Source organism: Argentina silus, assembly GCF_951799395.1.
Source record: "Argentina silus genome assembly, chromosome: X".
NCBI lineage: Eukaryota > Metazoa > Chordata > Actinopteri > Argentiniformes > Argentinidae > Argentina > Argentina silus.
Window position 1 is genome coordinate 53,967,005 of NC_139653.1, and position 14,796 is coordinate 53,981,800.

The following is a 14,796-nucleotide window of genomic DNA, read 5'->3' on the forward strand; positions in this document are numbered from 1 at the left end:
TCTGGTATACACAGTCTCTGGTAAACCAATAGTAAATCAAGGGAGTGGCGTATCTCTGGTATACACAGTCTCTGGTAAACCAATAGTAAATCAAGGGAGTGGCGTATCTCTGGTATACACAGTCTCTGGTAAACCAATAGTAAATCAAGGGAGTGGCGTATCTCTGGTATACACAGTCTCTGGTAAACCAATAGTAAATCAAGGGAGTGGCGTATCTCTGGTATACACAGTCTCTGGTAAACCAATAGTAAATCAAGGGAGTGGCGTATCTCTGGTATACACAGTCTCTGGTAAACCAATAGTAAATCAAGGGAGTGGCGTATCTCTGGTATACACAGTCTCTGGTAAACCAATAGTAAATCAAGGGAGTGGCGTATCTCTGGTATACACAGTCTCTGGTAAACCAATAGTAAATCAAGGGAGTGGCGTATCTCTGATATATACCGTCTCTGGTAAACCAATAGTAAATCAAGGGAGTGGCGTATCTCTGGTATATACAGTCTCTGGTACACCAATAGTAAATCAAGGGAGTGGCGTATCTCTGGTATATACAGTCTCTGGTAAACCAATAGTAAATCAAGGGAGTGGCGTATCTCTGGTATATACAGTCTCTGGTAAACCAATAGTAAATCAAGGGAGTGGCGTATCTCTAGTATATATGGTCTCTGACATCTAACTCCATAGAAAAGGTCTTAAGGAAATGACCCCTGTGATTCTGAGGAACTGCAACAGGTTTCCAGCCAAGGGAAGTGCGTTTGAGTTTGTATGTTTGGAAAATCAGTTTTTTTATTGCCTTTGGACCTTTTCTGTCACCTTTTTTACTACATAACATAGGCAACTGCATGTTTCCCACAGGAGATGATGTGCAACAATATGATTTTCTGCTAACCAATCAGAGTGCCAGGTACCGTTAAAACTGTTCCCAACACCTACCCCAATCAACAAAACATAATATATTACACACATGATTTCACATACATGTATTCTTTCAAAACGGGTCAACATTAAGCGGGTAAACATTCAATTAGATTATGTCACATTGGTATTGGTTCTTAGTATCAGATAATATTACCAATACAAGTACTAGAGTATCAGTCTGCTACGTCCATCGGTTACCACCGGTTACTGGTGCAGCTCCAGATTTACCTCCTACCCCCGACCCCTTCCTTATGAAGCCTAATAACTGCATTATGTCTTGTCTTATACTGACTTTGGGGTCCTAATATTGACTTTGGGGTCCTAATAGACTGAATGTTGAATACATGCTGCAGATCATTTCGGTCAGAAACATGAAAATGGTTGTTTGCCAAATTCAGCGGACTCTTAGATTGAGGCACGTTCATTCTACCTGTTGGTTTACCATCTTGCACCGACACAATGCGCCCAAACATTGAGAATCTGAACAGGTGTGCAATATGTGGCAATGGATGGGATGGGAATCTCAGAGAGTCCAACCTCAATCTTTGATGACGACTCTTTTTGTTTCCGGTTAATGAATAATTTCCTTGAGCTGCTCCCGACTGGGGGTATGAGGAGACTGGGGTTCCAGGGAGTCCCTGGGTAGAATGTTATGGGGTCTAGAAAAATCGGTTGGCCTAGGAAGGGGCTATATTAGCCCTCTGAATCATGGGAGTCCTGGCATTCTGGGTGTCCCCTTCCAGACCATATAAGGCACCCCCCCCCCCCCCCCACAATGCCACAGTGCAATTGCTTTCTGCAGAGGGCCGTCTATTCATAGGCTGTCACTTCAGCTCATCTGAGCAGGCAAGACCTCTCTTCCTCTGGCTCTCAACTGTTTTCTCTCTATCTCTCTCTCTCAACTTTGTCTCTCTATCTTTCGCTCATACAGCAATTCTCTCATACCAAAAGGGGTGGGCGTGAAATACCTATTTGTCTGTGGCTGTATTGGGTTATTTTTTGTCTGCTGTGCTCTCAGTAGACATTTTGGGGAAGATATTTTATATATTTTTAAGTCCTCTTGTGTATTTTTCTTCTTCTTCTTTTTTTTTACACCTTTTTTTTCTTCTTTCAGAGGCTACCTGGGTTCCGCTCCCCATCTCTGTTTTTGCCACCGCCTTGGAGGAAGAACTGCCAATAAACCAAACAAGCAACCAAAGACTCTGGAAGAATGGCTACCTACAACATCTCTCTGAGTGGTCCAGCCCCATGGGGCTTCCGACTGCAGGGCGGGAAGGACTTCAACATGCCTCTGACCATATCCAGGGTAAGAGCCAGACTCACCAGAGGATGGCTACGCTGTAGATAGGCTCCTGAACCAATAAGATTACTCCTCCATTGACCTATCCCTTGCCACAAACTAAATAGGATTTTATGTGCCAGGATGTTAATGTTGTGGCACGTGTGTGATTTTACTGTTTGGGACGGCCATCCCCATTGTTGATACCGCATAGGACATAATTTATTGTAACACCTCTAGGACTAACACCTCTAGGACATAATTTATTGTAACTCTTCTAGGACATCATTTATTGTAACACTTCTAGGACATCATTTATTGTAACACTTGTAGGACATCATTTATTGTAACACTTGTAGGACATCATTTATTGTAACACTTCTAGGACATCATTTATTGTAACACTTCTAGGACATCATTTATTGTAACACTTCTAGGACATCATTTATTGTAACACTTGTAGGACATCATTTATTGTAACACTTCTAGGACATCATTTATTGTAACACTTCTAGGACATCATTTATTCTAACACTTGTAGGACATCATTTATTCTAACACCAGTAGCTGTGGGCCTTTTGAGGAAGAATGCTGAGGAGTGGTGGTTGACCAATGGGTCCAGGGGAGACATCGCCTCATCTGATCGTTGGTTCAGCAGGTTCTCTCCTGGGACGGCCATAAGTCACTGTGCGCTGTTGGAAGACACAGTTTCATAAACTGGCCAAATTACTGACGAACAGTAGATCGTAGTAGTGGCAGTTCACCGTACACTCCAGGAGAGCCTAGCAACAATTCTGCTGGGTCTGACAGAGTGAGGTGGGGGGTGTACCAAGGGAATTGTGTCCTTATTTGTGTCGCTGGTATGAAAGTCCATGTTATTAGGGGTGTGAGGAGCTTGTCGTACAGAGCATGATGCTGCCATGTCTTATCAGACAGGAATCACAGTATGCTGTCAACTGTCACCCTGACACAGTTACAGGCCCGACTGTATATTTGGCTCTTGGGTAACCTGTTGTCTAATCACTAAGACAACAACGGTATGGTGATTACCGTTCTCTGTGTGTTTCAGAAATGCACACTCTCACTTGCCAGTTGCTTCAGTTGTTAATTACGATGTGGTCTAGATTTGTTTGTGCTGCAAATTCTCTGAGAGAAGAAGGAAGGGACATGGGCTGTACTAGTGCATCTTAGTAGACTGAAGCTGCCCTCTGTCAGTGCGGTTAATTGGGCATCAGAAAAGCAAGGAGGACCAAAGTACTCTTCATGAAATTAAAACCCCCTTGTTATTGTGGCGTGTTCAATGGAACACACATGACAACCGCTCAGCCGTTGCCGGGGAAGAGATGCTGTACTGTATCCTGTCATAACTGTTCGGAGCCTCAACGTGTCTGCTTTACTTTGTAATTCAAGTGAAAGAGGAGTGGGTGCCTGAATACCACTCGGGGAATGTGACCAGGGGAGCAGCATATTAATCTCACCGGAAGATAATTACTGTAATAGATGTAATAGAGGGAAAGATGATCAACATTTTCAGAAGAGAGGAAACAGAAAAATGTATGGCTTGCGTGTATGTTTATATCAAAGGTATGTAGCACAGGTGCTCATAACAAGTGCATCAGTGTTTGCCCTACCTGTGTGTGTGTGTGTGTGTGTGTGTGTGTGTGTGTGTGTGTGTGTGTGTGTGTGTGTGTGTGTGTGTGACCCATGTGAGGTCGACCTGGCAAGAAGGCACAGCAGGGAGGTGTGTGTACATGTTACCCAAACACACGTTAAAGACACGTGTTAGATTAAGTGTTATCCATGTTACAGCTTCTCTAACTTTAAAATCTTTTGAATCGTTTTTCTGGATAAAGGGGCATTATGTGAAAAACCTTTCCCCTCTCAGTTCTGGCCTTAGGAACAGATGATGATAGGGGCAACTCTGTGTGTGCGTGTGTGCACATGCGAGTGTAAGTGTGTGTGTCTATTCCAAGCTCCTTGGTGAGGAAAGTGTGTGATTGGCATTAGAAGTACCTGAAGGTAAAAAAAAAGAAAAATGTAGGTATATAAAAAGCCCTCAGGGGTGTCAAACAGTGGCAGTTGGACGCGGCCCACAGCGATATGACACGACCTCGTGGCCACAGAAGAACGTGCGCTCTCCTCCTTTACTGGACAGACTCCTTCTGGCGTTTCACGGTGACGCAGTCAGACACCCTGTCGTAGACTGTTCTTTTCTTTGATATTCAGCAACTACAGAATGGAAAGACACAAAGCCAGGGAGGGAGGGAGGGAGGGGGAGGGAGAGAGAGAGAGAGAGAGAGAGAGAGAGAGAAAAAAGAGGAGGGTGACTACAGAATGGAAACACACAAAGCCAGAGACTGCACAACACCTGTCAGAACCATATCTCTCTCTAACGAAGAGTGTTCGTCCTTCCCTGTGGGCAGGGGCAGAGAAGGCCATTCCATCTCTATTACAAACCACCCCTAGGACTGTAGGTCCTGGGTGCAGACCTGGAGAGATGTGGATGGGGTGTGAGTGATATGGTGAACATTCCGCCTAGCATTTCAGAGGCTAAAGAAAAGTTATGACATCATACTGAATATCTATCCAATCCTTTCAGAATCTGCTGGCTTAGAGGTCAGGGGTCAGTTTGGAATTGGACGTTAGCTAACGGCGGAACCATGCCCGGGATCTGGATTGTAAGCCTTGTCTTATGAAGCTCTCTGTAGGAGACGGTCCCCGAGCTGAGGCCTTCTATTCCCCCTGCTCTCCTGCACCACCAGGCCCAGTCACTCAGCACGCTGACAGGTGGGGAGGAACTACCCCCCCCCACCCCCCCCCGCCTTTGGGCCTGCTGCCGCTCTATCTCTCCTGCTGTCTAAAAATACCACTGACCCATCAGTGGACAACGCTGATTGTTTGGGTGGTCTGTGGCTGCTGTCTTTCTTGTGCCAGGTGTGTGTATGTATATGTGTATGTGTGTGTGTGGGTGTGGGTGTGGGTGTGGGTGTGTGTGTGTGTGTGTGTGTGTGTGTGTGTGTGTGTGTGTGTTTGTGTGGGGTTAGGTTGTGAAGGTGCAGCTGATATACAATCTGCCTGTGTCACTCACATACCCCAGCCACCCACTCATACAACACACACACACACACACACACACACACACACACACACACACACACACACACACACACACACACACACACACACACATGTACCCCAGAGTCTACATCACCTCAGCCCTGTACACAGTACAGTACAGACCAAAACCAAGTCACAGTGTCTGGTTTGACGTAATATTTGATATAGTATTTGATGTAGTATTTGACATAGTATTTGATGTAGTATTTGATGTAGTATTTGACGTAGTATTTGATGTAGTATTTCAGAGCACCCAGTAGCAATACATCTGGACTGAGATATGCTACTAATCTGAAATCATTATGATAATATAATACTGAAGTTGAGTTGATCCCCACAGTGTTGACACCAGCAGCATTCCATATTGAAACCCTAGGAGACAGATCAGCGGTAGATTATTCTTCCCATTTGTCCACGTGCTTTCCTGGATCAGGGTTGGGATAGCAAAGGCACAGGTCTTCCTGGATCAGGGTTGGGATAGCAAAGGCACAGGTCTGGGCTCACTTCAACAGGCTTAGAGAATAGAGATGTCACCAACTGTATTCCAAATAAGGACCTCTGTATCACACATTCAGAATAAGGGACCATTAGAGACAGGTAAGGACCTCTGTATCACACATTCAGAATAAGGGACCATTCTGTTCATCAATTGCATTTTTTTTTGGGGGGGGGGTTCTTATATATTTAATTGTTATTGGATAGGGAAGAAAGACAGGAAGTAAGGAGGAGAGGAAGACAGGAAGTAAGGAGGAGAGAAAGACAGGAAGTAAGGAGGAGAAGACAGGAAGTAAGGAGGAGGATCTTTGGGAATACAGGTAAAAATAGTCATTGGAACAGACAACCATGCTTTTCGACTTTTCTGGCTGCTTGATGGAATTGAGAGTTCTTCAGGATTATGTGGAGGTGAAACCAGGAGTGAAGTCTTTGTAGGCTTTTGGAATAAAACCAGAAGCAGGTGGTGTGCAGTATGAATGGTATGAACCTGAAATGCGGCTGTAATAGCGAGCAGCAGACGGCAGTGAGAAATACGTCTCTGTGAGGTTGGAATGAAAAGGAGCTCCTTTGAGAGAGGGGACTTTCTTCCTGTTTTGAGTGACTTCCTGTAGGTCGTTGTGTAACTTTGTTATTTGTGTGTGGTATTCAGAGGCATATTACTCTGATGAATCACTGCACTACCACTGCCACTGTTTTGTTATTACTAGATTATATTGTATCGCTGATTTGTTGATCCCAAAGATCCCAAAGATCCCAGTTTCACTATATCAATTACGGCTGTATGCGATGTACGTGATAAGTACGATTTTAAAATTTGATTTGACTAAATTTGATTTGACTAAAACTTTGATTTTTTTCTACTTATATGGGTTAGGGTTAGGGTCAGCCTTTTATTTGCTGATATTGAAGGGTTGGTCCGATTTATTTCATAGCCCACAAGCGATGTTAGAAGCATATTAAAGGGTTGGTTTGTGATTTATTTGATCCATATCGATGTATTCTACTTACCAGGAATGCTGTCGATCGATGGGTTCTGTTCTGGAACCTGTCTGCTGTCATTGAGATGAAGCCCTGATAGCATTTCACTCATTAGCCACAGTACTGCTAGTACACGGCTCCGTCAGTCCAGTACACGGCTCCGTCAGTCCAGTACACGGCTCCATCAGTCCAGTACACGGGGCTCCGTCAGTCCAGTACACGGGGCTCCGTCAGTCCAGTACACGGCTCCATCAGTCCAGTACACGGGGCTCCGTCAGTCCAGTACACGGCTCCGTCAGTCCAGTACACGGGGCTCCGTCAGTCCAGTACACGGCTCCGTCAGTCCAGTACACGGGGCTCCGTCAGTCCAGTACACGGGGCTCCGTCAGTCCAGTACACGGGGCTCCGTCAGTCCAGTACACGGGGCTCCGTCAGTCCAGTACACGGGGCTCCGTCAGTCCAGTACACGGCTCCGTCAGTCCAGTACACGGGGCTCCGTCAGTCCAGTACACGGGGCTCCGTCAGTCCAGTACACGGCTCCGTCAGTCTGTCCAAAAGGCACAAATAAACTCCACATGACACTTACAACTAATAATGAAGTGCCTGCAGTCTAACGAAGCTAATTTGATTTGAAGTGAAATTAACATTCAATCCATGACTTTGTGGTGGAACTTATTTTTTCTGTCAAAGTTACACATTACCGGGGCGCTTCGTGGCGTAGCACACTAATGCACTTACCACGTAAACGCAAGGTTCCTGGTTCGATTCCGACCCTCGACCTATCTTGCATGTCATCCCTCCTCTCTCTCACCCATCCTTCCTGTCAATCTCTACTGTCTCTATTGCAATAAAGCAGAAATGCCCTAAAAACATATAAAAAAATAAAAATAAAAAAAAAGTTACACATTACTGTGTCCCTCAGCAGCAGTTGTAGCTACGCTCTCAGGCTATGCACAAACATGGCGATGTTACACTACCATAGAACAGGTGGTCATTCATTCTCAATGGAAGATAGCAGTGGTCATTCATTCTCAATGGAAGATAGCAGTGGTCATTCATTCTCAATGGAAGATAGCAGTAGTCATTCATTCTCAATGGAAGATAGCAACTTGACGAGACTTACAACCCTCGGCAACAACGGCTTTTTGGCCAGACTGAACTTGGAGCCCTGTGTACTTGCAGTAAAATGCTATTGGATGAAGGATCTGAATGACAGCACAGACAGGTTCCAGAATAGAACCCATAGATCGAATACATAGATATGGTTAAAAAAATCACGAACCAACCCTTTAGTATGCTTCTCACGTCACTTGTGGGTTATGGAAAAAAAAGAAATCTGTCCCAGGGAGAAGACTACATATAATAGTAGGAAATTATAGACACCGAAATCGCAGTCCACAACAGTCTCATTTGGCCTGATGGAAGTTTACCATGTGTTTCAATTGGAAAACATTGAACAGCTTTTTGGCACCAGCCACAGCAGGGCCCTGCAGTCTCCCATGTGGCCATTGTAGGATTCAAAACATCTGAGCAGGACGCCTGGTTCACCCCCATATCTACGGCTCCTCAGAATAATGACAGACGGCCTTCAGGACCTACAGAGTTATCTCCTCTTAAGAATCTAGAACCTCCAGAGTTATCTCCTCTTAAGAATCTAGAACCTCCAGAGTTATCTCTTAAGAATCTAGAACCTACAGTTATCTCCTCTTAAGAATCTAGAACCTACAAAGTTATCTCTTAAGAATCTAGAACCTACAGTTATCTCCTCTTAAGAATCTAGAACCTACAAAGTTATCTCTTAAGAATCTAGGACCTACAGTTATCTCCTCTTAAGAATCTAGAACCTACAGAGTTATCTCCTTAAGTGACTCACCATTTATTGGTTTATGAACTCCTTGTTTTTTTTTAGACATTTCCTTTAAGACCTGACTGCCATTAAAAGCTAATGTCAGCATCCTAATGTGTCTGAGTGAAATGTCAGCCAGAGAACAGAGCACACAGTGTCTGCCCCTAGCAAACAGGATGCTACTGAGTTTCTCCTGCATTCGTTTGATTGTGATACTTTTTAATTAACTTTATTTAATTAAATGTATTATATACATTTTATTATTCTTTTACTTATACTCTTTTACTCCTATGTTTTGTGTTGTTTGCTATGACTGACTGATTAGGGGTTAGGGGTAGGGGTTAGGGGTAGGGGTAGGGGTTAGATTTAGGTTTATGGGTAGGGGTTAGGGTTAGGGGTAGGGATAGGAGTTGGGGTTAGAATTAGGGGTTAGGGCTGGGGTTATGGTTAGGGTTAATGGGTATTTGGGAGAGTGATGTCATTCTATGGGGGTTTATTTGAGCTTAGGGTTAGGGTTACCCTAACCCTAACTGTCCCACATCTAGCCCCAGACGATCAGGTTTTATGATTAGCTCTGCTCTGATCTGTAATAATCCTTTCAGGACATTCCTGTGATTCTGAGACTCAGCAGTCTGCTGCTGTTGTTATATTGTGTCTCCTACCCCTGGATCCCTAACCCTAGCCTTAACCCTAACCCTAGCCCTAACCCTATTCCTAGCCCTAACCCTAACCCTAGCCCTAACCCTAGCCTTAACCCTAACCCTAGCCCTAACCCTATTCCTAGCCCTAACCCTAGCCCTAACCCTAACCCTAGCCCTAACCCTAACCCTAGCCCTAACCCTAACCCTATTCCTAGCCCTAACCCTAACCCTAACCCTAACCCTAACCCTAACCCTAGGAGTGTGTTGGGCTACCAGTGCCACCTTCCATTCAGCCACAGTTATGGGCTGGCTTTTCCATGAAGAAGACCGAGATTGATACTGACACATGAACCCTGATCGACCTCAGTGGTACGGGTGGGTAGGTTCTGAGGGCAAGCAGGGCTGTCCAGACATCTCAAAGGCTGGATATAAACTCGTTGTTAAACTCGTCTGATCTTCATATTGCCAACACAGCACTGAGGCTGAGGTGCAGCACATCAATAAGGTTCTGGTGTCTTATTCTAGGGATTTAACAAGGTCCCGATGACGATGCAGCCTGACTGCTAAGAATACGTTCATATTCTGTAACGTTTTATTGGCGATATCTTACTGCCCCAGTTAAACTCCCTGTCTCCCAGTCAGTCCAGCCCCTCTGCAACTCTAAACCAGTTAACTGTGTTAGTATGTAACTGATAGTGTCGTGCCTCTGCAAGCGCCCTCAGTCCTTTCAGTATGTGGGATTCTCACGGTGGCCTGTACTGTACATAGATGCCACTCTAGAAGAGACCTCACTGGCTTCCCACCCCACCCCAACCCCTCAGACCCCCACCCCACCTCCCCACACCCCCACCCCACCCCCCCAGTGCTCTGAGTACCAGAAGCAGGCTGACGGCCCCTCAGCAGCAATAACGTGTCTCTTATGTTAGCCCTGGTCTTACAGGCCTGCATTCCAGCAACCCCCCCTTCCCCTCAGCCCCCCCCCCCCCCCCCGCCCCCTTCCCCTCTCCCTGCCCCCCTCCCCACTCCCCTCCCCAGGCCTGTGGAATGAGAGGCAACAGCCGAGGCTGCTGACAGGCAAGGCTGTTTTTAGCAGGCTGCTGAAGGTCAGCGCTGCTGGGGCAGATTGTGAGGGCTATAGATACCCAGCAGTGCCCATGTCCCTCCTCCCCCTCCTCCCCCATTCCCTCTGAAGGGGGAGAGCACTGGGGTTCCCGGTAACTCAGCACTCTTACCATTGGTCGTTGGTGTGTGATCACCTGTGTGTCCTTAAGGTGTGGTATTGTGGTTCCAGAGAAGTGACCCAGACTGTTCCAACACCCCTCGCCCCCCCACCCCCACCCCCACCCCCAACCCCAACCCCACCCCACCCCCACTCCCCATTCCCCAACAGCCCACCTGTGAAGGAACTTCCCGGCTTTCCTTCCCCTGGGTGCCGTCCTGGGCTGCCGGGTATCAGGTCACACTGCATTCATGGGATGTCAGATTCTTTTCGCACTTGTTAACAGAAACTGACCCATTGGCTTTTCTTCAAGCCTTGAATTGTCATGAAAGTGACCAGTGAGGTTAGAGGTCTGTATTGTCTACAGCAACACTTTTATTTACCTCTGTTTACCCTGTTTACCCCTGTTTACCCTGTTTACCTCTGTTTACCCCTGTTTACCCTGTTTACCTCTGTTTACCTCTGTTTACCCTGTTTACCTCTGTTCACCCCTGTTTACTCCTGTTTACCCTGTTTACCCTGTTTACCTCTGTTTACCCCTGTTTACCCTGTTTACCCCTGTTTACCTCTGTTTACCCTGTTTACCTCTGTTTACCCCTGTTTACCCTGTTTACCTCTGTTTACCTCTGTTTACCCTGTTTACCCCTGTTTACCCTGTTTACCTCTGTTTACCCCTGTTTACCCTGTTTACCCCTGTTTACCCTGTTTACCCCTGTTTACCCTGTTTACCCCTGTTTACCTCTGTTTACCCCTGTTTACCCTGTTTACCTCTGTTTACCCTGTTTACCTCTGTTTACCCTGTTTACCTCTGTTTACCCCTGTTTACCCTGTTTACCCCTGTTTACCCTGTTTACCTCTGTTTACCCCTGTTTACCTCTGTTTACCCTGTTTACCCCTGTTTACCCTGTTTACCCCTGTTTACCTCTGTTTACCCTGTTTACCTCTGTTACCCTGTTTACCCTGTTTACCCCTGTTTACCCCTGTTTACCCTGTTTACCTCTGTTTACCCCTGTTTACCATGTTTACCTCTGTTTACCCTGTTTACCTCTGTTACCCTGTTTACCCCTGTTTACCCCTGTTTACCTCTGTTTACCCTGTTTACCTCTGTTTACCCCTGTTTACCATGTTTACCTCTGTTTACCCTGTTTACCTCTGTTACCCTGTTTACCCCTGTTTACCCCTGTTTACCTCTGTTTACCCTGTTTACCTCTGTTTACCCCTGTTTACCCTGTTTACCTCTGTTTACCCCTGTTTACCCTGTTTACCCCTGTTTACCCCTGTTTACCCTGTTTACCTCTGTTTACCCCTGTTTACCTCTGTTTACCCCTGTTTACCCTGTTTACCTCTGTTTACCCCTGTTTACCCTGTTTACCCCTGTTTACCCCTGTTTACCCTGTTTACCTCTGTTTACCCCTGTTTACCCTGTTTACCTCTGTTTACCCTGTTTACCTCTGTTTACCCTGTTTACCTTTGTTTACCCTGTTTACCTCTGTTTACCCCTGTTTACCCTGTTTACCTCTGTTTACCCTGTTTACCTCTGTTTACCCCTGTTTACCTCTGTTTACCTCTGTTTACCTCTGTTTACCCTGTTTACCCCTGTTTACCCTGTTTACCCCTGTTTACCTCTGTTTACCCTGTTTACCCCTGTTTACCTCTGTTTACCCCTGTTTACCTCTGTTTACCCCTGTTTACCTCTGTTTACCTCTGTTTACCTGTTTACCCTGTTTACCTCTGTTTACCCTGTTTACCCCTGTTTACCCTGTTTACCCCTGTTTACCTCTGTTTACCCTGTTTACCCCTGTTTACCTCTGTTTACCCCTGTTTACCTCTGTTTACCCTGTTTACCTCTGTTTACCCCTGTTTACCCTGTTTACCCCTGTTTACCTCTGTTTACCCTGTTTACCCTTGTTTACCTCTGTTTACCCTGTTTACCCCTGTTTACCTCTGTTTACCCTGTTTACCCCTGTTTACCCCTGTTTACCCTGTTTACCCCTGTTTACCTCTGTTTACCCCTGTTTACCCTGTTTACCTCTGTTTACCCCTGTTTACCCCTGTTTACCTCTGTTACCCTGTTTACCCCTGTTTACCCTGTTTACCCCTGTTTACCTCTGTTTACCTCTGTTTACCCCTGTTTACCTCTGTTTACCCTGTTTACCCCTGTTTACCCCTGTTTACCCTGTTTACCCTGTTTACCTCTGTTTACCTCTGTTTACCCTGTTTACCTCTGTTTACCCCTGTTTACCTCTGTTTACCCCTGTTTACCCCTGTTTACCCTGTTTACCCCTGTTTACCTCTGTTTACCCCTGTTTACCTCTGTTTACCCCTGTTTACCCCTGTTTACCTCTGTTTACCCCTGTTTACCCTGTTTACCTCTGTTTACCTCTGTTTACCCCTGTTTACCCCTGTTTACCCTGTTTACCCTGTTTACCCCTGTTTACCTCTGTTTACCCCTGTTTACCTCTGTTTACCCCTGTTTACCCCTGTTTACCTCTGTTTACCCCTGTTTACCCTGTTTACCTCTGTTTACCTCTGTTTACCCTGTTTACCTCTGTTTACCCCTGTTTACCTCTGTTTACCCCTGTTTACCCCTGTTTACCTCTGTTTACCCCTGTTTACCCTGTTTACCTCTGTTTACCTCTGTTTACCCTGTTTACCTCTGTTTACCCCTGTTTACCTCTGTTTACCCCTGTTTACCCCTGTTTACCCTGTTTACCCCTGTTTACCTCTGTTTACCCCTGTTTACCTCTGTTTACCCCTGTTTACCCCTGTTTACCTCTGTTTACCCCTGTTTACCCTGTTTACCTCTGTTTACCTCTGTTTACCCTGTTTACCTCTGTTTACCCCTGTTTACCTCTGTTTACCCCTGTTTACCCCTGTTTACCCCTGTTTACCCTGTTTACCTCTGTTTACCTCTGTTTACCCTGTTTACCTCTGTTTACCCCTGTTTACCTCTGTTTACCCCTGTTTACCCCTGTTTACCCTGTTTACCCCTGTTTACCTCTGTTTACCCCTGTTTACCTCTGTTTACCCCTGTTTACCCCTGTTTACCTCTGTTTACCCCTGTTTACCCTGTTTACCTCTGTTTACCTCTGTTTACCCTGTTTACCTCTGTTTACCCCTGTTTACCTCTGTTTACCCCTGTTTACCCCTGTTTACCTCTGTTTACCTCTGTTTACCCCTGTTTACCCTGTTTACCTCTGTTTACCCCTGTTTACTTCTGTTTACCCCTGTTTACCTCTGTTTACCCCTGTTTACCCTGTTTACCCTGCTTGCCCTCTGAGCTGAAAACAATAGTAGGAGACCTGAAAAACTGAATTGAAAAAGAAAACGGAACCCTTTTAAAACAGGTTGTTATTGTGTAATAACTGCCAATAAGCATTAAGCATTGCCAATAAGCATTGGCTGTACAGTGGAAACTCATACAAAATTATGTTGTTAAAGTATAGCTTAAGTGTTTTGTGTAAGACAAATTTAATGAAGCCTTCAACAAACTCTCATCGATGAAATCCACCAATAATATATACAGAAAGTCATAATGGCAACGTGCAAGTGATAGGTACATCACTGCAGTGGCAGGCCCTGGAGGCTCTGATACAGGCCCTGGAGGCTCTGATACAGGCCCTGGAGGCTCTGATACAGGCCCAGGAGGCTCTGATACAGGCCCAGGAGGCTCTGATTACAGGCCCTGGAGGCTCTGATACAGGCCCTGGAGGCTCTGATACAGGCCCAGGAGGCTCTGATACAGGCCCAGGAGGCTCTGATTACAGGCCCTGGAGGCTCTGATACAGGCCCTGGAGGCTCTGATACAGGCCCTGGAGGCTCTGATACAGGCCCTGGAGGCTCTCCTACAGGTCCTGGAGGGTCTGATACTGGCACTGGAGGCTCATACAGGCCATGGGGGCTCTGATACAGGCCCTGGAGGCTCTGATACAGGCCCTGGAGGCTCTGATACAGGCCCTGGAGGCTCTCATACAGGTCCTGGAGGGTCTGATACTGGCACTGGAGGCTCATACAGGCCATGGGGGCTCTGATACAGGCCCTGGAGGCTCTGATACAGGCCCTGGAGGCTCTGATACAGGCCCTGGAGGCTCTGATACTGGCCCTGGAGGCTCTGATACAGGCCCTGGAGGCTCTGATACAGGCCCTGGAGGCTCTGATACAGGCCCTGGAGGCTCTGATACAGGCCCTGGAGGCTCTCATACAGGCCCTGGAGGCTCTGATACAGGCCCTGGAGGCTCTGATACAGGCCCTGGAGGCTCTCATACAGGCCCTGGAGGCTCTGATACAGGCCCTGGAGGCTCTG

General features: G+C 46.3%; 1 protein-coding gene across 2 annotated transcripts in view; it reads left to right on the forward strand.

Annotated features, from left to right (window-relative positions):
- Window positions 1-1,780: 1,780 nt before the first annotated feature.
- LOC310823304 (LIM domain-binding protein 3-like) overlaps window positions 1,781-14,796 on the forward strand; it is a 38,462-nt gene continuing 25,446 nt past the window's right edge. For both annotated transcript variants that reach the window (XM_083696139.1, XM_083696140.1), the window contains exons 1-2: window positions 1,781-1,871; window positions 2,033-2,224. In XM_083696139.1, the coding sequence (XP_083552265.1) occupies window positions 2,129-2,224 (96 nt within the window). In that variant the 5' untranslated portion in view covers window positions 1,781-1,871; window positions 2,033-2,128. The remainder of the gene's footprint in view (window positions 1,872-2,032; window positions 2,225-14,796) is intronic.